The sequence below is a fragment of the Amia ocellicauda genome, chromosome 8 (assembly GCF_036373705.1).
Source record: "Amia ocellicauda isolate fAmiCal2 chromosome 8, fAmiCal2.hap1, whole genome shotgun sequence".
Lineage (NCBI taxonomy): Eukaryota > Metazoa > Chordata > Actinopteri > Amiiformes > Amiidae > Amia > Amia ocellicauda.
In genome coordinates, this window is record NC_089857.1 from 41,658,503 (window position 1) to 41,681,302 (window position 22,800).

Here is a 22,800-nt window from a genome sequence, read left to right on the forward strand (position 1 = left end):
CGGTGCAGTTGTCCTGTCCCCTTAGCAGAAAAACACCCCCAAAGCATAATGTTTCCACCTCCATGTTTGACGGTGGGGATGGTGTTCTTGAGGTCATTCCTCCTCCTCCAAACACGGCGAGTTGAGTTGATGCCAAAGAGCTCGATTTTGGTCTTATCTGACCACAACACTTTCACCCAGTTCTCCTCTGAATCATTCAGATGTTCATTGGCAAACTTCAGACGGGCCTGTACATGTGCTTTCTTGAGCAGGGGGACCTTGCGGGCGCTGCAGGATTTCAGTCCTTCATGGCGTAGTGTGTTACCAATTGTTTTCTTGGTGACTATGGTCCCAGCTGCCTTGAGATCATTAACAAGATCCTCCCGTGTAGTTCTGGGCTGATTCCTCACCGTTCTCATGATCATTGAAACTCCACGAGGTGAGATCTCGCATGGAGCCCCAGACCGAGGGAGACTGACAGTTATTTTGTGTTTCTTCCATTTGCGAATAATCGCACCAACTGTTGTCACCTTCTCACCAAGCTGCTTGGCGATGGTCTTGTAGCCCATTCCAGCCTTGTGAAGGTCTACAATCTTGTCCCTGACATCCTTGGACAGCTCTTTGGTCTTGGCCATGGTGGAGAGCTTGGAATCTGATTGATTGATTGCTTCTGTGGACAGGTGTCTTTTATACAGGTAACGAACTGAGATTAGGAGCACTCCCTTTAAGAGAGTCTCAGCTCGTTACCTGTATAAAAGACACCTGGGAGCCAGAAATCTTGCTGATTGATAGGGGATCAAATACTTATTCACTCATTAACATGCAAATCAATGTATAACTTTTTTGAAATGTGTTTTTCTGGATTTTTTTGTTCTTATTCTGTCTCTCACTGTTAAAATACACCTACCATTAAAATTATAGACTGATCATTTCTTTGTCAGTGGGCAAACGTACAAAATCAGCAGGGGATCAAATATTTTTTTCCCTCACTGTATATATCATCATCATCAACCTTTATTGATGCACTGCTGGATGAAGGCCACCCCAAGATGTACAGTGTCTCTTGTCCAGGTCATGCCAGCAAAGATTACTTCATCTTCCCATCTTTTATGTGGTCAGTTTCTATGTCTGTTTCATCCTTTGGGATCCATTCTATAGATTATTTTGTCCATCTTTGGTCTGTTCATCTTGCAGTGTGTCCGGCGCATTGCCATTTTAACATTTCTATACTTTTGATTTGTTGTACTCTTCTTCACAGACAAATGGGCACATTTCCTTTCAACAGCGTCTCTTCCAAATATACTCCATCCCATTCTCACTCTTCTTTTAATTTCCATCTGTATTGGTTTATTGTCCAAGGCAGACCTAACATTTGACTTCTTTAAGTACCCTTTGATCTACTTTTCTTCGTTTTCACAAAGCTTTTGAACATGACTTTGGTTTTAATCATTTTGGTTCATTTTGAGTCCCGTTTTCTTACTTACCCAAGAGCTCTTGAATTTGAAACTGCAAGTCTACAGGTGTTCTTGCAGAGATGATGTAAGTTGTTCAATGAATCTGTTTATCTTTATTCCCCTTTCTGTGAAATGCAGTGCAATTTTCCAATGCAAGCTATGTGAAATAATGTATAATAAAAAATAAGATAAAAACACTCTTCTCAAGTCAGTTACATCACATAGCTCTTTGAAAGACAATTTAAGCATGAAAACACAAATGTCATTTAAATTGCTATTTTTCTGTCAGGGAACATTCCCTTTACTTTGGCAAATATCAATTTTGAAAAACAAAGCAAGCAGCCTTGAACTGATTGGAGAGCTCACAGATCATTTGAACTAAATATTCCAATCTACTAAAATTGTACACACAAATTCTGAGTATTTTCACATAAGTGGTTTGTAAAAAGCTGTTTCAAGCAGCTTGCAATATACTGTAATATGTGGAAATATCAGCAATTAAAACAGGGAAGAATACATTTCATGCAACAGTGAGAAATATCCAGTTAGTGAAAAGAAACTGTGGCAACCATTAACTGCAACTGAACACTAAACTAAACACTGCATTACAACAGCTGCACAAAGCACACAGACTCAAATAATAGCTATGAGGACACAATCACCTCCTTTCATTGTTCATTTTACATTTTATTACATTTTAGGGAATGCAAGTCATATATATTTATCACATTTGTTTCTAAGAGTTTACTCCAGTCTCTTGGAAAATACAAAATCCTTGAAATGTATTTGATTCTGATATATTAAATATTTCTACATTTTTTGTTTTGTTATGTGAACAGAATATATATTTTTGCTACAGATTTCTCAACTCATGCATAGTGATTCAGTTTTTGGAAATTTCACAAAGTCTCCAAATCAATTGAACCACAAAATAGTGGAGATTCAGGTGTGATTCTAAAGATTTGTTAATTTTGTATGTAATTAAATTATAGATACTACATTCTATCGTTATTACATCAAGATCCACGAGTGTGACTCACCCCCTGCCCTGACAGTAATACACCTTAGTAATAATACAATATGCAAAGTTATTTTCTTGACAGGTTTGCATTTTATTATACACAGAAAGAAATAATGTAAAAATGTTTAAAAGGTAAGGCCTCGACTTTTATTGTAAAAATGTTTGCATTGATATTTTCGTTGCCATTCAGTCATTAACGAATAGTCTGACTGGTTTGCTAAGAACTGAGAACAAACTTCAGCTAAAAAAAAAAAAGGTAAAAAACTAAAAAAGCGCACTTTGATTTCCTGAGTGAAACACTCACTTTCACAAACTTAAAATGCAAGGGCTTCAATTTCAAAACATGTCTTTAGACAAAACTGTAACATTACAAATTTCAATATTATTTTAACCTCTTTATGTTTTTACATCTACTGTACATGAAGCCTTTAATTTCTACTGTATTTTAAATAATGCAAAATCAGAGTGTCATAAAATAGTGCTAGATTACAGTCATGGAACGTGTATATGAGTAAAAGGCCTTCCCTTTTGGTTTCAACAGTTGGTGTCATATACTTTTGATTTTGGCATTCAGATCCTTTGTTGTTCATCGACTACCTATTAAATCTGCTGCATTGGCCGTAGGTTCGGAGACACCTATTAAAAGAGAGAAGGTGTTATTAAAATTCCTTGACATTTAATGGTAGTTTCTAAAGAATACGGTCATAGAAAACTAATCACATTTTATAGTTCTGGATGAAAAGAATGTCATGCACGACAAAACAACGTCACAAGTAACCAATATCTCCTTTTAAAAAGGGCAGGAGCTTCAATAGCCAAATGTTTTTGGTTTAGATTAATTTTGCAACACACGGCACTGAAATACATTAAATTCATTGCCCTGAACCGAGATCTTTCCTGACTGTATCTTGTTTGCGTATAAAAGTCAGTGTAACTTACTGCAAAATCTGCGCCTGTGCATTTCTTGATGTCATCTGCTGTCAGTCCCTCCCAGACCTCGATCAGAGTGAGTCCTTTGTCTTTGTCTACATCAAAGACAGCCTGAGAAGAGGGAAACATAGTGACTTCAGCTAAATGTTGTGTGGCATTAATTTGCGGAGGTTGTAGTCAGTGTATGTAATAAGACAGACATGATTTGAATGAATTGTTATAACTCAGATATTCAATTACTATGCTAAAGGAATTGAGTTAGATTTATGCAGAACAGAGAAGAAAAAAGCGACCATGATTTTACACTTTTACTTAAATATAGAGACGTATTTAATTAACGCTCCTCACAACACATACAGAAAATGGTTTTACGGATCAGTTCTTTGGCAGCATCACAAGAGTCCAAGAAAGGAGGAATAATAAATATAAACTTGAAAGGATGTAAGGGAGATTAAGATTTATATTTGTGGGAAAAAATTGAAGCCATATATTTTAAATTGGAGTTTTATAAAGACTAGTATGCATGAGCCATGGCATTATGCTTCTTCAGCAGGCTCTGGCATCACGAAAAAACCTGTCACGGAAGAACATTAATCTGATTTAGATTCATAGAATAAGAAACAATCATAATCTTGAATTCAAAACCAGGGTCTTTAAACATCCTTCAAACTTTTGCTTCTGTGTGAACTGAGAACCTCACTAATATTTTGTGACAAACAAATACAAAAGGGTCCATCATCTCTGTGTTGTCAGTAAAATGTAAAAGATATATCTTCGCATCCCCTGGCCCCTCTAACAATTATCCTCGAATTGAAGTCATAAGTCACCCTGATTCATTTTCACGGTCTCAACGGGGTGGTGAACGACAACTTCACTTCTGGATTTTGTTATATTTGCTCGTCTGTTACTTCTCCTCGAGTCCGCCATCGAAAAACTCATTTTCGATGACATCTGACACACACTGATGATTTATCAGCAGACGGTTGACCAGTTTCAAAGGAAGAGAAGTAATGCGATAAATTAGTACCATTATAAGGTTTCCTGTCTATTGGCAATTTGGATGAAGAAGGTTATTTAATGAGTAAAACGGATATTATCAAAGACACAATGAATCCCCCACCACATGGCCTATACTTTCATTTCAAGTGTGACGGGGTCATTCTGTAGCAAACACAAAGTCTCATCTCAAGGTTAGACTATACTGAAAGACCAGACATGAGGGCCTTTACAGATGGACTCATGTTCATTGAGCCACACAAAACAGTCTGAGATCTGAAAAGAATTCATACCAGGTTATCCAGAGATAAAACATGACTGAGTTACTCCTCCGTGGAAACACAGCGCACTACTGTCTTTTCCAAAAATGATATCTCCCAAATGCAGTAATCCAGGAATTTCTCTCAAGACTGTGGAATTTAGTATCGCAGAGAGGAAGTTGTTTTGTACGTGTTTTCTACAGGTTGTCCAAGCATAACAAGTGTGTAAGATCCACATGACCACTGAATAGAAACCTATTAAAATAACCAATTAGAAAACAACATTAACAATAATGCAACAGATGAAGTATATGAGGGGATTTGATGTCATACTGATGGGGAAATAATAAACGACTGCGACCAAACCGAGAGCACCCTGCTGTCCTTACTGAACGCTCAGATAACCACGGAGAAGATCTTTCGAGAAATAATTGAGAATTGGAAAATATTACTGGTCTGTTCACAGCATGCTGAATACCTGCCACTAATTTACTCACACACTCACCATATTGTATATTTTAAATTCCCCACGAGATGGAAAATCCGGATTTTAGTCAATGCTCTACTGCTCATGCAATGTGCAAAAGAAAGTCTATCCAGCTGCTGAGAAAGAGCTGCAGCTGGTTTATATAAAAGCCCTTCAGAGCTCGGCCATCTTGGAAAGGGCCAACAGGTAATTGTCTATTGTTTATTATTCATGATGTGCTGACAGTGTGGCACTGCCATGTCACAGCCAAAGTGTTTTAGTATATACATAGTCATAAGATTTAAATAAAAGACAGACAGGTATCTGACAAACACAATGGAAGTGTAATATTATAATAAGACACCCACTCCCTCGTTTTTAAAGGGGTTGTCTTGATGATAAATGTGAAACATCAATGTAAACATATAACAACAGCTGATGTTGCAGAATTGAAAAAAATAAAATGAAATCCTTTGGCAATAATCATTGTTTACCAAAACCAGAGTCCACATAAAAACCACACAAAAAAGGACAATGTTGCTCTAATACAGCTGTATTTTTATTTTGGTAACTGCAACCAAAAGTCCATTATTTTTCTGGACTTGAGCGCCTGTTCCACAATCACATCAGTCTGAAACTCTATCTGCTCGATCCCTCGCTACACTGCCCGTTTGTGCGTGAGAGTGCCTGACAACTATTTTTTGTTTAGTTATTGCAGTGCATTATTGGAATAAAACATTATTTTTCCCCTCAAGAAACATAGTTTATTTAAAATTTTGAATAAGCATTGCAGGCACAGCAGACACCTCGCGGACACGAAAATGCCCGTGTGCACAACTTTGCGGACCAATGCAATAGCTCTCTTGATGGGGGCGGGGGACTCCTCAATGGAATAGAAAGGTTGGGATGTTGGGACTGAGGTTAACTAACAAATAAACAAGGAAACCAGCAGAAATGGTGTTTTAAGACGTACTCCTGATTGTGTCCTGTGATACTGATCATTAAACAGACCTGAGGATTAAACAGAAAGAGGAAAAGAAGAAGAAGGAAATACGAAAGTGTCCCTGTGTTTAAAGTATAATTCACTGAAGCAAAATCCATCAAAGAGACAGATTTAACTGTTCAAAAATACATGCTAAGCAATGATTCCAGTTTTAATTAAATTAAAACCTCTGACCTCGGGTCACTGACTCATGGCTCTGAGTGAAAAAAACATTTGTTTGCAGACTAATCATCTTTAATATTTCAGAATTATTTACATGGGAGCCACTGAGCTAGAGATATTTATCACTACATGTTTCATTCAAACATATCTATTGTCAGGTCAGAGGAAGCTATAACAGTGCAAGGTAGTGCATTTACATCCCCCTGCAGAAGCATTACAAGTCATGTAAATACTTCAGTTATATATTCTGAAATATAAAAAACTAAATGCAAATCTAATAAGGGATAAAGTAACCTGCATGGTCTGGGAACTTTTTTCTTCCATTTTTGAACTAGAAACTTCTCGCTAAGACCTTAAGCTGTCTGGTTTCAGAACATGGGTCTCAGATTCAGTGTCTGGAGGGACACAGCATCTTCTGCTGTTACACCCAGCTTTTTGACCCCTGAGAATGGGAATTCATAAGCGTTTTTATGGGATGTTGATATTTCAGTCTCATGCCACTTAAATATGACGAATACAGTATGCAGTTTTTATAGAATTTTTGCTTCTAACTTTATAACCCCACAGTGTGCGTCTGTGTGTGTCTTTGTGTAAATAAGCTTATAGGCCACTGCTTGTCTGGTACACACATTTGCTTAGTAAGACAAATAAAGAATATTGCTTGGTTAAGCATAATTCCTCATAATATTTTGAAGGAAGCCTTAGGCCTCTTTGGACAGGGGTCCTCTGCACTTATTTTGAAGGTAGAGGAGAACCAGTTTGCTGGCAGGGATCTGTGATTTATACATGACGAGGGCAGGGGGAGGCGGGAGAGGTAGTTAACATTTATTCATGTAGACAGCTTAGTTTCACTGTAAATCACATCTCTCTGTCTGTCCATTGAGCAGGTACAGTCCAACCGAGTGCAAGGGTATGGTTTTGCCTACAGCCTGTCAATTTGTTACAGCAAACAAGGACCCATTCTCCTAAAATTAAAACTATTTCTGTGACCAGTCGCGTGGCAGAAATAAATTAACACAAAAACATGGTGAACAGAATAACATAAAATAGAATTAATAGAATAAGATTGCTATTCTAATATGTCATTTAAACCAGGCAAGCAGTATTACACAGTATCTAGAAGGAATGTGAAATCTATCTGGAATTTAAACAATCTGTTGGACACAATCTCATTTACATTACAATATGCTTCACTAATGTGACAATGCAATGATTTTATCTGATTTAGTATGTCATTTGCACACTACATTTACCAGGTTGACATCTGAATTAAAGTTAAAACATTGCAAATGTGATAGGTAGCCTTTTTCGAATTGGAGTGAACTCAATCTGAGTAATGGCATGAAGAGCTTTTCTCATATGCCCAGCCTCATGATGCGCACTGTTAAATCGTCTGCTGTGTAAGTTGTATATAGTTGTACTACATTTTCCATGAGATTCTTTCTTTTCATGTATTTTATCAGAACCTGCAGTGCAGTAATATAAAAGTAGTCTCTCCTGCAGAATGGGACTGCACATAATAATTACACCGAGAGTATATCTGAAAGCTACACACATTGGTAAGACAATTGTCTTATATATATATATATATATATATATATATATATATATATATATATATATTATGCTAACTCAGCAGCATTACCTCAATGCAGTGTCACTGGGTCTGCTTTGTTTTACAGGAGAGAAAATGTGGTGTAGTTAATGAAATACCCACCCTCCCCAAAAGGTAACTTTAAAATGTGCACATTCATCAAGAAACAGGAGGTTAAACTAAAAGGATAATAGTTAGTCAGGTTTTGCATATTCAGTTCTTTATAACCTTTTCTGTCTATTTCTTGAGCAGTTTTTCACATTCTACAATTGAACTCATCATATAGAACTGAATATGCAAAACCTGACTAATTGTTATCCTTTTAGTTTAACCTCCTGTTGTTCTAATCCCAAAAACACAATGGAAGCTATTGCTATTTTAACTGTGGTTTCTCAGTGCTGCACATATGAATACTAATTAAGTAGCTGAGATCCAGCAATGATGAAAAAACCCTTTCTGAGAGTTTAAATAAAATCTAAAATAATTGTAATTCATGACATGCAGCCATTATATAAGACCTATACAATGACACTTGTCTGAGGGGTGGGGGGGGGTTCATATACATAGTGGTTACCTTCTCTGTGATGATCCGGTCAACACATTGCTTCCCTGTTAGTGGCAGATTGCACTTTTCCAAGATTTTGTGTCCGCCACCCTGCAGGGTAAATACATCATGTTGTTATACAGACCCATAATAATTATAAAGCAGTTATCACTTAATCAGCAATGCAAACTAGACAAGGTATAATGCTATCATTTTTAAAAGCCTGCTACTTTAGTTACAAATAAGAGCAACGCGAGGCACAAAAAGGAGTAGCCACAAATACAGCCCCACTCATAGCCTGGCATTAAATAACAGACCATGACAGGACCTGAGACAGGCACCCATCCACAATGCTGACATCTATAACCCAAGCAGGGAAGTGTTGTGGGAAAACCAAAGTACAGCACTACAGCTCGCTTATTTTAATATGACGGGGCACTGTGCTGCTCATAGCCCAGTGAAAAGAAGGTTTTGTAGCACAAAAAAAGGGCATAAAATATAAATCTTGATATCTCCTTGACAAAAATATGATCGCAGCTCTTTCCTGCTTTCGCCTCAACCTGCTGTAAATGTTCACTATCACTGCAATAAAAATCTAAACCCTGCTCTTAAAAGTAGAGGTGACGCACACAGGGGCCAGCGTCTGGAAAGCAGTCCCTACAGAAGCAGCGAGATAGAGATTAATAGCCTATTTGGTTCACTGCTTATTTCAAAAGCTGCAATAATTCTCATATTAAGATCAGTGCACATAATGATTGCACTAAATGAGCCAGATTATTGGAGGGCCCACGTTGCCTTTTCTGGGGAGCCACGGCAGGCTCCTGTCTTTCTGTAATGTCTACCGTCTCTGAGCTTTGATTGACTGCAGAATGAATGACAAGAGGCCAAATAAGACCGATGAGCAACTTTATACTTCGAGATCTTTCTTCCCCCCATTGTTTTACGTGCAAGGGTTATCGTAAGTTAGAAAAGTCCAGTGAGTTCAGTGAGTTAGTGAGTCCAGCATCCTGACAAGATTTTGAATTATTTTTATTTGCACCATGTCTACATCCACATCTGAACAATCACCCATCTCCGGCTTTGATTGAGGGTAAATCTATGTTGAGTGTTTTTATTAATGCAGCGTCTTATGCTTATTACAAACAGCTTAAGCTAATCATTTTTAAAAACTTGGTTTGTAATAATTTTATTATTTATAAGTTATCTTTTCACAATAGACATTGCATTTTCACAAAAGTTTCTATGGAAGAATGCTGTATAACAACAGGAACTGAGACAAAGTCAAAAATATTTTGAATTGGCTGTGTGTTTAGGGTCATTATCATGTTACAAACTAAACCTTCACCCGTCATATTTTCAGATTCAATGTTCTTCTGAAACCAGGGCAATACACATTCTAACATCTACAATTTACAAAAGACATCAACCTTTTTATCAGTGAACCACAATATGTTATGTTGATGCTGCATTTCATTTTCTGAGTTTTTAAACATGGAAATCATTTGTTAACTCAATAAAGATTATTTACCCAAACAGTGTAATCTAATGAAGAATAAACAGGTCAGGAAACTTCAACATGGCTAGCATCCCCATAATTTAATTCAATTGAACATGACACAGCATAAAATTAAGTTCAATTCAAGAGAACTACAGGAAAGGAAATTGTGAGTTGTGACTTAATCACTGCAGAACAGTCTCATATTTAGGGAACATTTCCATCTCCACAGTCAAGGACAAGCGTTTACCTTCCTACAGACACATCAACTCATACAGTGCAATTAAAGGTCAAGCAAAGCAAAAATAAACTTGTGTAGAATGAATCATTCAGTATGCGGACCAGATTATAAACTTAGTCTGTGGTGTTTCCTAAAAATCAAGTATTATCTTGTTCTCAGTTAAGCACCAGTTCCATGTATGTAGAGAAAAGCACCTGTATTGCCACAGTCACGTTTTAACCACAAAACAACTAAATAAAAGGTTACAGCTTCATATTGGAGAAATCCATTCAGTCAATTTCCTGCATGAGAGAGTCACAATGAAGGAATTAAGACAATGGAAACTGTTTCTACCTTGGCTGAGTGTTCCATGGTGACGACCACCTTCGTCCCTGCGCTGGCCACCAGGTCCATGGCCCCGCCCATTCCCTTGACCATCTTACCCTGGAGAAGACACAGAGGGATGAGTGGCAGACACACACATGGCATTATAGCATTGGTCCTATGTTTCATGAGCTGAAATGAAAGTTCCCAGACATTTTCCATACGCACAAAAAGCTTATTTCTCTTAAACTTGTTGACATCCCTGTTTGTGAGCATCTCTCCTTTGCCAAGATGATCCTTCCACCTGACAGGTGTGGCAGATCAAGAAGCTGATTAAACAGCATGATCATTACACAGGTGCACCTTGTGCTGGGGATAATAAAAGGCCACTGTAAAATGTGCAGTTTTGTCACACAACACAATGCCACAAATGTCTCACGTTTTGAGGGAGCGTGAGATTGGCATTGACTGTAGGAATGGCCACCAGTGCTGCTGCCAGAGGGTTTGCACAATCCGTGAAGCCCTGCACAAACTGTCAGAAAACATCTCAGGGAAGCTCATCTGTGGCTTGTCATCTTCACCAGGGTCTGGACCCGACTGCAGCTTTGGCGGACATTCCTGCAGTCAGCAGCCAATCACACGCTCCCTCAAAACTTGACACTGGAAATCCTTAGATTAAGGCCTACTGCATCTTTGAAATTGTTGCAGGTTGCATTTATATTTTTGTTCAGTGTATAAAGCCTGAAGGAACAAGGATAGCATAAATTCTATAGAATTTACCCAAGCATATTAATTAAACTGTCTTTTCCCACAACTGAGAGGTTTCTGTCTTTTAAAAGTGCAAAACTTAAAAATCCCTTTTCATGCATTATTACTTTGCTGCGTAACTCCAGAAAACTATTTAAAAACAACAACAAGAATCAAAGGGGAAACAAAAATACTGTTATTTGTTCCATACCTACATTTTATTAAATGTGAATACTGCGCAGTACTATGTACACAGAGACAATGCATATTTTTCAAAAGGGCCCATTGAACCATTGGGTTTGTGAGAGTACATTGAAAACACTACTTTTTTATGCTAATAGGTCACCGCATGGGTCATGTCAAAAAAAGAAACCAAACAATATCATCCCAGCTGTGCGGTTAATTGTTCCATTAATCTTCAAAATTAGCACCTTTCTGCATGGCCTTGACCCCAAAGGCTTCCTGGGGGATTAACTGCCGAAATCACAGCCCTGGCACTCATTCCAGCAGGAGGTTTATGATTATACAGTAATGTATGGAAAAATATCATCCCTGGCATTTTGCTTCCCAGGACAGATGGCCAGGCTTCCATCAGAGATTTCTCTCCATCCCGTCACACCTACGTGATTTCAGAACATGCTGTGTTGTTCATTTGGCACGTCTATTTATTTCTACACCCCTCTCTGTCGCATGTTGATCTGCTCTATATTAGTTCCACTCTGCGTCTGTAAGTAACCTAATTCAGCACGTTGACAACACTGAGTTCAGAGGCAGCAATTCTTTCCCATAAAAATGGGCGTTCCTCTCCAACACCACACGACATACATCTCTAATTAGCATTCGAGTCAAAAATAAATATAAGGGAACAAAGTCTCACAGCACAGGTGAGAACCCAATAGTGTGCATTAAATTAGCTGAGTTTTGTTCAATATGTTTAGAACCCGTTTACAGTTCGGTTTTGAACAACCTGCTGACTTCAATTTTAAAAATAGACACAACCATAAAGAGTTTTATGGAACAATAAAAGAGACAGACTCCAATTACTGGGAGTGTCAGTCTGTGGAAAAGAGCAATGAAATGAGCGGCTGTGCGTGAGGCGAATGTCTAATCCCTGTCGAGGCCCTCAATGCTGCAGCAACAGCATTAGGAAGAAGACAAATAGCATTCAGCTGCAAGATCCACAGCTTCTGTCTGCCCTGCCTGCCTCTGTCACATAAGCCCAAACAATGGGCATTCATTGGTGTTTGAGCCTCAAGAAATTAACTCTCGAGAAAAGGACATGTGAGAAATCACAACATTAATGTCAAGCTGCCACTAACTTCCCTCCAGTAAAATATAACAAATATGTAAAGTGCAGCTATTTAAAGGTATAGTATGAGACCATTGGCATTGGCATGTGAAATATATAATTATATACACATACACATATAGAGATTGATATGCCTTCAAACAACTGTGAAATATAAACAGGACAAGGAATCCAAATAATTTACCCATTCCTAGAATCAACCCTCGGCAGATATGAACCTAAAGTTCATCCTCTTCTTGGTGTTCGTATCCCACAAGATGGACAACCTTCTCAAACCGGCAACATGTATTTTAAAGCCTGTTCTAATTGTCCAGTGATTGATTTTAAATGAACTCTTGTGAACGTAAAGAAAAACAAAAAATACGAAGACTGTGTTGAAGATGAGAAGATGATCCTGGACACTTGACACTCGAGGATTAGCTTTTGACCAACCACAGCACTGTGTAACCACCCTATGGTGACTTGTGGTCACATCACACTTAGGTCCTGATTGTATAACAGTCAGTGAAGCAAGTAATCAAGAATGGACTACGTAACTGAACTCCGGACGAAAGCTAATGGTCCCTTTGAACTTGCTTGAGGTACAACAGGAGGCATTCAGAGGGCTACGCATCCATGGAAATTAGTCTAAGCAGCTGATTATCAATAGTTTCATGTTCTGATACAATGTGGAGCAAGGCTGGTCTAATTTAGATACATCTACTCCAGAGCTACTCCATACCAAAGAGGGCACCGAATCAAGAATGAACCGTGCGTAGATGAGCCAGAACTCGCTTAGGCAGTAGGACGGACGACTGTACTGTAATCCCTCTTACCCTCAAATCCACATACTATAAGGATTTAAGATGACTAATCAAAGGTTATGCTTAAAAGTTTCTTGCCTCAATCACAATAATTAAGCAAGACGTTTTCATCCTGTTTCTGCCGTCAGAGACATTATTACAATATATCCCCAATAAGGAACGAAACAACCGGTAACATTATATTCCTCAGCTTTGCCGTGATTATAATTTGCAAAGCTGTCATTATGGAGCACTTTACACTACACGACTCCAACCATGCCTCCATCTCGGACAGTCCTTGCATTGATATGATCTCATCACAGCATTACGTCCGCTGCCAAGTGCCTGGAAATATAAGGAAGGTTTGATTCATGTAGCAGGGCAACGCCACATCACACGGCTTCACTTCACTGTGTTTCCATGACAACAAATCAAATAGTTCCTTCATACGTTCCTTAAACCTTCAGTCAGAAAAACAGACGGGAGAAGGCAACTTGGCTCGGCAGAGGTTCTGTATTCGAGAGCAGTCTTCGATTATCACAGGGCTGCCCATCACCTCGAGATAGACCAAGCTCCTACAGAAGTGTGTGTCGTTAATTGGTTACACAAACTATAAACCAGCAAAATAACTTAATTGGGTTGACCTTTCCCAGAGAGAACAAATAATGCAACCAAAGGGAAATCAAAGAGTTGTTGACGCAGTCCTGTTTCAAAAGGGCATAAAAGTAATTGCCAATGACCAGCGGACAAATACACCAGTACCACTTTAAATGGGTGAGGTGTGCATACCTGTGCATCCTTCTGGCATGTTCCATAAGCCTGCACATTGTATATGACAGTGGCACAAAAATGCCTCTTCACATCTGACAGCTATTGCTTCAGTGGATAACCAGTCAACAGAGCCCAGGACTGGGAGACAACCTCGCCTTGCCTCGCATCGCCTCCCGGCTGGTGTGACACGCTCTTCGATTGCCTCAGAAATCCATTTGGAAACTAACCTTAAATAAAGTCTGAGCCTTTCCTTAAGACCTATAACAAATGAGCAGCTGTTCTTCTTTATACCAGAGCAAGCAGAAACAGGACACAGTGTCTGCAATGAGGGGTCCACCACCCTGAAATAGGCATTTCTAATAAGTGACGGGGGTCCTACACAGCAGGTGTACACACACTCACTGGAGAGAAAGTGGAGAGGACACGTGGTGAACAAACACAATTAGCCGATTTGAATTTGTAATTCAACACACGGTGGCTCTGATCATTATGTGTTATGAATGTTTCACGTTTACACTCGACCTCTTCGAGCTTGGCTGCTGCGGATGAAGGCCAGGACGCAACAGAACTCACTGTGTGCGACTCGGTGACCCGGGTGATGTCATTTCTTATTGAGGCAGCGAGAAACAATCCTGCACAGTGTTATTAGAGAAGGCTTCTCTCTTGGTTTTTGCTTTTGTTTTTACATTTGGAAAACTGCACTTGTCTGGATTTCCAATTAAGACTGGATTTCAAAACACATGTTGATAGTTTCTATATCAGCTGTACTTTTATCCCTTTTTGGAAAAGGGTCAGATATTCCTCCACATTGGGAGTTGTCTCCCTGATTTGTAATGGTGTTTCTGTTACAAACTGAGGTAATTCCCTATTTACTTAGCTTACCCACACTCCCTTGTTTGCTAAATGATTTAAGTGGCCTATGCACAGCTCCCTGGATAGACGCAAAACTGTTTCCTGTATCTGGAAACGGCCTGCTGTGCCAACAATGTAACAAAGCACACCATTAACTGTTTCTATGCAACTTGTGTTACACATCTAAGAGCACACAGTATCTGTCACTAACTGTAGAACAGAGATGAGCAAAATCCAGTGTTACTGCTGGGATCTAACCCACGGTACTCAACAAAGTTACCGTCACGATTGCACGATGGAGTCCTCAATACAAAATGGAAGTTGGGGGCAAAGACAGCTCCCCCGGTTTTGAAGAGTGAAAAATTAATTGATTTCAAGTTGTTTCAAGTAATTGAAGTTCCTGCACAGCCACACACAATCTCTCTATTTTGCAATACATATTCTGAGGGACTCTTTTCTACATTTGCATATCATTCAAATCTGAGCTTCGGAACATAAAAAAGCAAACGATACTGGATGGTACAAACATATGGTATCCATACCGCCTCCAATGAAAAATCTTTGGCAGATTTCCTTCCTTGGTCTGGAGCCATTTCGATTTTCGATGTGACATCAATGCCATGATCGTTTGGCTATATTTGAACATTTGTATTTAATGCAGACAGATTCACAGAGGTAAATGTATTAATTAGTGAAATTCCTCAGAACAGCACAGAAAAAGTTGTTGTTTTTTCCTTCAGACTGATTGGTCTCCATGTTCTGTGATGTCAGGTTAGGATAACTTAGACACATGGGATGTATCTTGTCATGTGGAGCTTGGGTGTTGATTGGACAACTAGAAGTGGCAATCTGGGCCAGTCTCAGTGAAAGGTTAAGAGTTTGCTGATAGTGCAATTCTGAAACTCAAGAGCTAACATGATTTTTCAAGTGTCTTTATGGAGGTAACCTTTTGTTTTCTGTATTTTGCTCCATGTTTTATTTGAAGCGATTTGTGTTTCTAAATTGAAATGGGTACTTGTACATTAAATACTTGTATGTGACCCCAGGCAAAAAACAGGAGTGATTAACAAACATTACTTTTCAAATGAACATCACGGCAACTGAATGCTAACCAAATAAAAAGAGAGTGAATTAATTCAGAAGTCTGGATTCCGGACAATAATCAAGAATCAAACTGATTTCTTAAGTTTGTTTGAATGAATCATAGGATGTGACATTAACCCTTTCTTTTGTATATCTAAAAATGTCAAATTCAGATCAAAACTTTTACATAATAAGAGATGCAGATACATTGACATTTTAATACATTACTTTGATTTTTGAGATGTTGTTTTTCGGCCAAAAACATAGAAAAGTGGCCAATTGTTTCCTGATCAGTGCTTTCTCTCTCTACAGCTGAACGTTTTATTATTCTTCACCGTCTCTCTGTCATCACTGCCACCAAGACCTTTCCCCAATCAGCTTAATTCAGTTTATGTATTTATTCTTTAGTCTTTTTCCAGAATACCTTTTAAAGGAAGGCAGCTTTGAAGCCGAATGGCTGTCATCTTTCATCTATCTCCCTGAGCCTTCAGAGCTATGTATTTTTAGATAGAGATATTTGAATATTTATGTTAATACATATTAACAATTGTGATAGATTATTAGCGTGTACACAAATGCCAACTATTTTAGAGGTCTCCTCAGCAGGGAGCAGGGGTCTCGACAAAGATCTGTACAATGCCCTGTGGCTTGTCTCTAATCAGCCAGCTTTTGTATCTGGCACAAGTTAGTAGATATAAAATTAACGATGAATAATGTTAATAAAATTCAGTATCACCACAAAACAAACTGATTCCCTGCTCATACTTCTCAATCATATGCATCACATGTGATAATTCTGCTATCAATTTATGTCACCAGTCGACATCAAAGTAGATGGATCCCTGAACAGAGTCTGAGAGTCTGACTGCAGAACATTATTTCATAGAGGACAGTAGGTAAAGGCATACGTGCCTGTGCAGGAAAATGTACAAAATGAAATACAAAGGTGATATTATTAAATTTGGTGAAAACCAATGGTCAGATTTGTCAAAAATTGTTTGCAAACAACACATGTATCAATCAGAGCCCTACAGTGAGAAGTTATTGTATCTACTGACCTACATTAAGGTATGTGTCTGCTTTTAATGTCTGCCATGACCAGAATCCTTTATGACTAAAATAACTTATGTGCAACAAGGTGCCGAGACATACTGAATAGTGAAATGATACATACTGGAGCAAGGTGTTTAAAAAAATCTGAACTATGGCAGATAATAAATGGGGGAAACTGGATGTTATTCCATAGTACTTCAAAATGTAGGCAATTGCATATCTTTTAAATCCAGACCTTTGGAAGAATTGGAAAATATTTTCTCACTTCTTTTATTAAATTACGTTTCTTTTTAATATTGCATTTTTACAGTGGCAAAAGAGTTTACTGAAGCAGAGACATACAGCGTAGAAATGTACTTAAAACCGTGACAAAAGTCTCAGGCTTGCAAACGGCAATTAGACACTTATTGTAATTACACTGCCAGTCTTGACAACCTTATTGGCTTTTACTCAATGTGGTCGCTGTCGAGAGATTATATAGAAGCCATTAATGGAAACGTTTGTAAGAAGTGGAGGATGAAAGAAAGATTAATAGCCACTGTGTGCGCTACACAGGCTGCATTGATTTTCTCTGCGGTTGTGTATTTCAGCTGCATGTTGCGTTGCAGAATTGATCGTCTGCAGCAGCATCGCTCCGTCACATATGAAGGAGCAGCTGTGCAATTCTCTGTGTGGACTGAGGGCAACACTGCGGCAAGACAGAGACAAGACGGGCACTTCATATACTGATACTGATGAAGCACAAAGCTTGCAGCCATGATTCTTTGGAGTCTAATTTTGGACACTAAACCAGGAGCAGATTAAGTGACCTCTCTTTCAAGAACAACTAATCTAATTTCCAAAAGCTTCCCTCTGTATGAAACAAAAAGATAAAAATAAAAATCTGCATGAATGACCTTAAAATACATCTATAGTGAACTCTGCAAAGGCACTGGATCACTGAAACAAAAGTTTCAGGAATGCAAATACTTCTATCAAGCTGTACCAGGTACTGAATAAATAAATAAATCTGAACATCCACAATATCACGGTATTAAATCAAGCACTTTTCCCTCAGCTTGACAACAAGATTCTCACAGATTTGCGAAGATGAGAAGTGGGAGTGGTTCTGAGTCAGGGAACAAATAAAGCAATAAAGCACACGTCAGATCGATTGCCTGCTGAGAACATATTCCCAAACCACGTGAATATCCAGCATGGAAACTGCTCTGAAGGCCATGCATGTCTCCAGACTCTCCAGACGACAACCGCACACCAGTACTATAATACATTAATAACTGTTGCACACAGTATATAATGTGCTTTATAAAAACATTATCAGGGGACATTACGTTCAGCGGAAAACAGCTTCTCATAGTTAACTGTAAAGAACTGCATCCGTGTCGCTCCGTTGTAAGCAAATAACATTTGACTAAAGAGTACTGTGCGCCATTAACGACACGTGAACCTTTCCTTCAGAATCAAGTTTGGCTGGAATGAGAATAGAGAACAGCTTCTATGGAGGAACGACAGAAAGCACAGCTGGTGACATCACATTAAACAACAGCCTTCTGCAAATCCTGTGCAATGCTCTTTTAGAGGTAGCATCGAGGAGCTGGCATAGTTAATGTTTCATATTATTGTGCAAAAGTGCCACTGAGCCCTAGCTGCAAATAAAATCTGCCATTTCCAATTAAAACAGACTAATATTCTACTAATGAGAGCCAGAGCATACATACGCAAACAGAAAACTATTGATGTACAATTTAATAATTCCTTTTAGACGCGGTTCCATTCTGCAGTCCTGTAGCTTTAATGCCACACATATAATTTGAGGAGTGGGTGGGAGGACTGATTCGTAGCCTTCCCAGTGAGCGGGCGCTGAGATAACAATAGCTTACAACTGTCAGCTGTATATCTCAGAAGCTCCAGCATTGTTAAGCTGCCATCTGAGAAATTTAATAGATTAAATAACTGCACTGTTGGGTTACCAAAAAGCATAATGACATCAGTGCAAAACATATTTTGTGGGGGGATCTGCAATATCTCCTATTGTTGTTATGGCCTCCTTCCACTTAGCAGCAACTCCAATGTGTTGTCTGTAACACAAACAATGCAATGCAGACTAAACCTAGGGAGCAAACAGTGATGTCTGCACAATATTATATATTCACTAATAAAACCATCAGAAATACCATTGTGTTGTACTTAGATTTTACGTATATACATTTCCCAACATGGTATTCAAATTTAAATATTAAAATGAAGCATTAATATATGCATCTTGCTAGAGAAAATCCAGAAATCCTCTGTCAAGTATAAACTTAATTGATATGCATGCTCCATCACACATTCAGCAGATATTAAAAGTGTGCTTCAGGGCATACAAAACAGGGTTGAATTTCTCCATAATTCGATAAGCGATTAAGCCAAGTGATAATTGGGTTACATCTTAATATTACACAGTTAATAAATATAGCTCCCATACCCAGATCATTTTTTAATTGTGCAAAAGCAATCTGTGTTTTTATGCGTTTAATAATAATATTCCTTGGCCCGCATTTTTTAGCTCATTTAATTTATGTCTCCTTGTTTCTATTTGTTCAGAATGAGAATAGTTTTGACATTTATTAAATCTTATTATTATTTGCTGAAAGAAATGACAATTTCAATCTATTTGCAGTACCACAATACAACCTGTCAGAAAACTAATAGCCTTCAAAAGCTCCCCAATGGGCAGCAATAGACATACAGCAATAAAGCAATCAATTCTTGCCACCTGGCTTTGCTACCTGTATAAATAATCCTTATTCCTTGGTGGTTGCTAAGAGTTTCTGGCACTAAATAATAATCTCCCTGTATACGGACTGGGATTTACCAAGAACTTTGCAAGTGTGTTTTTCAAAGAAGATAATATCACACATATTTCAACTTATAACTTTGATTGGCTCTAACAGTCAATTCAAGTTGTTTGTAATTTTGCTCCCGTAAAAAGTCATTTAATTTAGTCTAAAGCAGGGGTTCTCAAAGTGTGGTCCCCAGAGGGCCAGTGGCCCATGATTCTGCCGCAGGTTGATCCAGAAATAATGACAATGTTTATACCTTTTGTTCCGGACATAAATTTTCTGTTTAATGATTTTCATTCACAATATGCTGTGTCTTAGTGGCTGGAGTAACTGTTCCCACTGAGCTGCTGATCCCCATTTGACAATGCATCACCATTCATCCCATTAGGATGATGGGAGAGGATGCGGTAATTCAGTGGTGGTTTTGGGGTTATATGTAATGGTGGGATGAGATCTAAATGCTCCCCCTAAAAAAAACACTTACAGCTGCTTAAAAAATCTAAAGAAAACTATGTTCCATTAATATGAATCATTTCCGGCATTTAGAGATCAGTGAATGTGTTTTGTCACCCAAGGTTTGGGGTCAGCAGAAATGTGTGTTAAATTCTGTGCTTTATTTTATTTTTTGTAGCTGACTCTTCTGTGCTTGTATGCATCTTTTCAACCCACAGCATTTTAAAACTTTTCAATATATTGTGAACTAATTAAATATCATGCTTTTTTTTTATATTGTATAATGGAAGACCTGCAAGAACTGTTGACTATGAAACAGAGATTGACAGAAAAATAAGTTTATCAGTCACAATCAGGCCTCCTCTCTGGCTTGTTTACATACACACATACATACATAAGTACATTTAAATAAAGTTATATTAACTAAATAAATCCAGACTTACAGGGATCATCCAGTTTGCCAGATCTCCCTGCTTGGACACCTGCATTGCCCCCAGCATGGTCAGGTTGATGTGACCCCTGATTGGAGAGAAAAGAACTCAGTCGATCTTCTGCCTTTCTCCTCAGAGAGACAGCTTAAATAAAGATATTTCTAAATAAATAAATAAACACTGAAAAGAATACCTTTTAAAACCCATTATGTGTTCCTCTGTTTTATATTCAACAACATAGGCTGCTTTACCGCCACATAACTACCACCAATTATAGCGTTATATTATAAAAAAAACAATAACAAGAAATATGTATATTGAGCTCTCAGTCTAGGACTCTAAACCACAGTAGTTTATGTAAAGGCTGCCCTAAGCGATCTTACAGCGCTGGATTGAAGTGACAAAACTGACCGGCTGCCATGAACATGTCGAGAAATTGGATGAGATGCAAAAGCATATCACGGTCATCTCATTGGAAATCTCTTTACTCTCCTGTGGCTGTCTATTTGTTTCTTTTTATTTGTGATATTTATGTTTTATGTATTTTATCATGGTTCTCAAGCACATTTTGTGAGTCGGCTCCCAGAGGCCTGCTCCTTGAAATACAATTTCCATTCGGATGTCCGTCGAACAGCCTGGACTGGACACAAACTCGTGAAGAAAACCTAGAGCTCTCAAGAAATCAGTGGCATAATAAAACCCTCCATTGGAAGCCCATATAATTGAGAAGGTTAATCATATATTTGAAATCACAAGATCTAAACATGTCTTTGGACAAGTCGTCTATGTGTCACACAATGAAATTAATAGCAAACACTTTAAATAAGCAGCTTCAGTAGGTAAACATCTCCGAGATTAAATGTCTGGGTCCAAATCCATGCACGAGTCTGGTGAGAAACGCAAACAAGCCAAGCTCCAGACAGCTTTTCCTCACCGTCTCTGCAGCCCAGCATGCTCTTACTTATGAGCAGTCACATCTCTAAAACCCCACGGCTCTGAGTCACGGCGAGGAAGCGTCGAGGAGAATACCTCCCTGGTGCTTTTCAAGGCTCCCAACACCATTACGGAGGATTTATTGGTCATTATTGACTCGCCAGGAAATGAAAACAAGGTATGATTAGAATGAATGGTCTCTTTCCTATTATGTGCCATATTAAATCAATTAGATCTGAGCCCATACATTATTGACAAGCTGGTATCCACCTCCCACAGCACCAGACTCATACTTTAGCTCATGTTTCTGGGTTTAACTGCAGTGGATTTAACACAAAACAAATGACCATGTCTAGCATCTAATTCTGTTTTTTTATAGTGCATGGCATACTGTTGCATTAGCCAATAATGTATTGCTTTGGTTTCCCCAAATTGATTTCTAGGAGGGAAATGAGGAAAAAACGTTTAAGTTCATCATCAGAATAGCTATGGCATATGGCTGACCTGCCCAGTGGGTCTTTAAAATGGTCGATTAATCATTCTTGTTTTTAGCAAATTCACCCTATGCCATCTTTGCCACCAGGCAACCAAAAAAAATCTACTTCTCTTCCAACACAATCTGACACCGAATGTAAAATATTTTAGGGTGCAGCATATTTCTCTATCATGAGTGAATCCCCACAACCTGTAGTTTATGTATCCATTTACATGACAAATTGAAAAAGCAAATCTCTGCCAGGACGAGACTCTGCGGATGTGCAGCCTGCAGGTTTATTTGAAGTGTATTAAATTGCGGCGGAGTAAAAGCTCTCCCCCTGTTCCAATTCTTCATGTAGTGGATTTAATATCTTCTGTATGAGATGAATGGTATAATCAATCAACTATACATTGGCTCCTACGTTATTTACAATTTCATCTTCAAAACCAGATAGCACTGGAGCATAAAATAGCAACAGGCAGGAGTTGACTTTTCCATCATCTAGTATTTAGGCTAATATCACTTTAAAGCTGAATGGTAGGTTAACGATTCTAACAAACATTTGTGGTGACAAAAGTATAAGCACATTATAAAAGCAGTATTTTCTTATAGGTCATTTTACGATGACAATGTTA

General features: G+C 38.4%; 1 protein-coding gene across 1 annotated transcript in view; it reads right to left on the bottom strand.

The window, feature by feature from the left end:
• Window positions 1-2,096: 2,096 nt before the first annotated feature.
• oxct1a (3-oxoacid CoA transferase 1a) overlaps window positions 2,097-22,800 on the bottom strand; it is a 47,130-nt gene continuing 26,426 nt past the window's right edge. The window contains exons 13-17 of the mRNA XM_066711440.1: window positions 20,767-20,842; window positions 10,479-10,568; window positions 8,440-8,520; window positions 3,394-3,495; window positions 2,097-3,090 (exon numbers count right to left, since the gene is read on the bottom strand). Of these exons, the coding sequence (XP_066567537.1) occupies window positions 3,055-3,090; window positions 3,394-3,495; window positions 8,440-8,520; window positions 10,479-10,568; window positions 20,767-20,842 (385 nt within the window). The 3' untranslated portion in view covers window positions 2,097-3,054. The remainder of the gene's footprint in view (window positions 3,091-3,393; window positions 3,496-8,439; window positions 8,521-10,478; window positions 10,569-20,766; window positions 20,843-22,800) is intronic.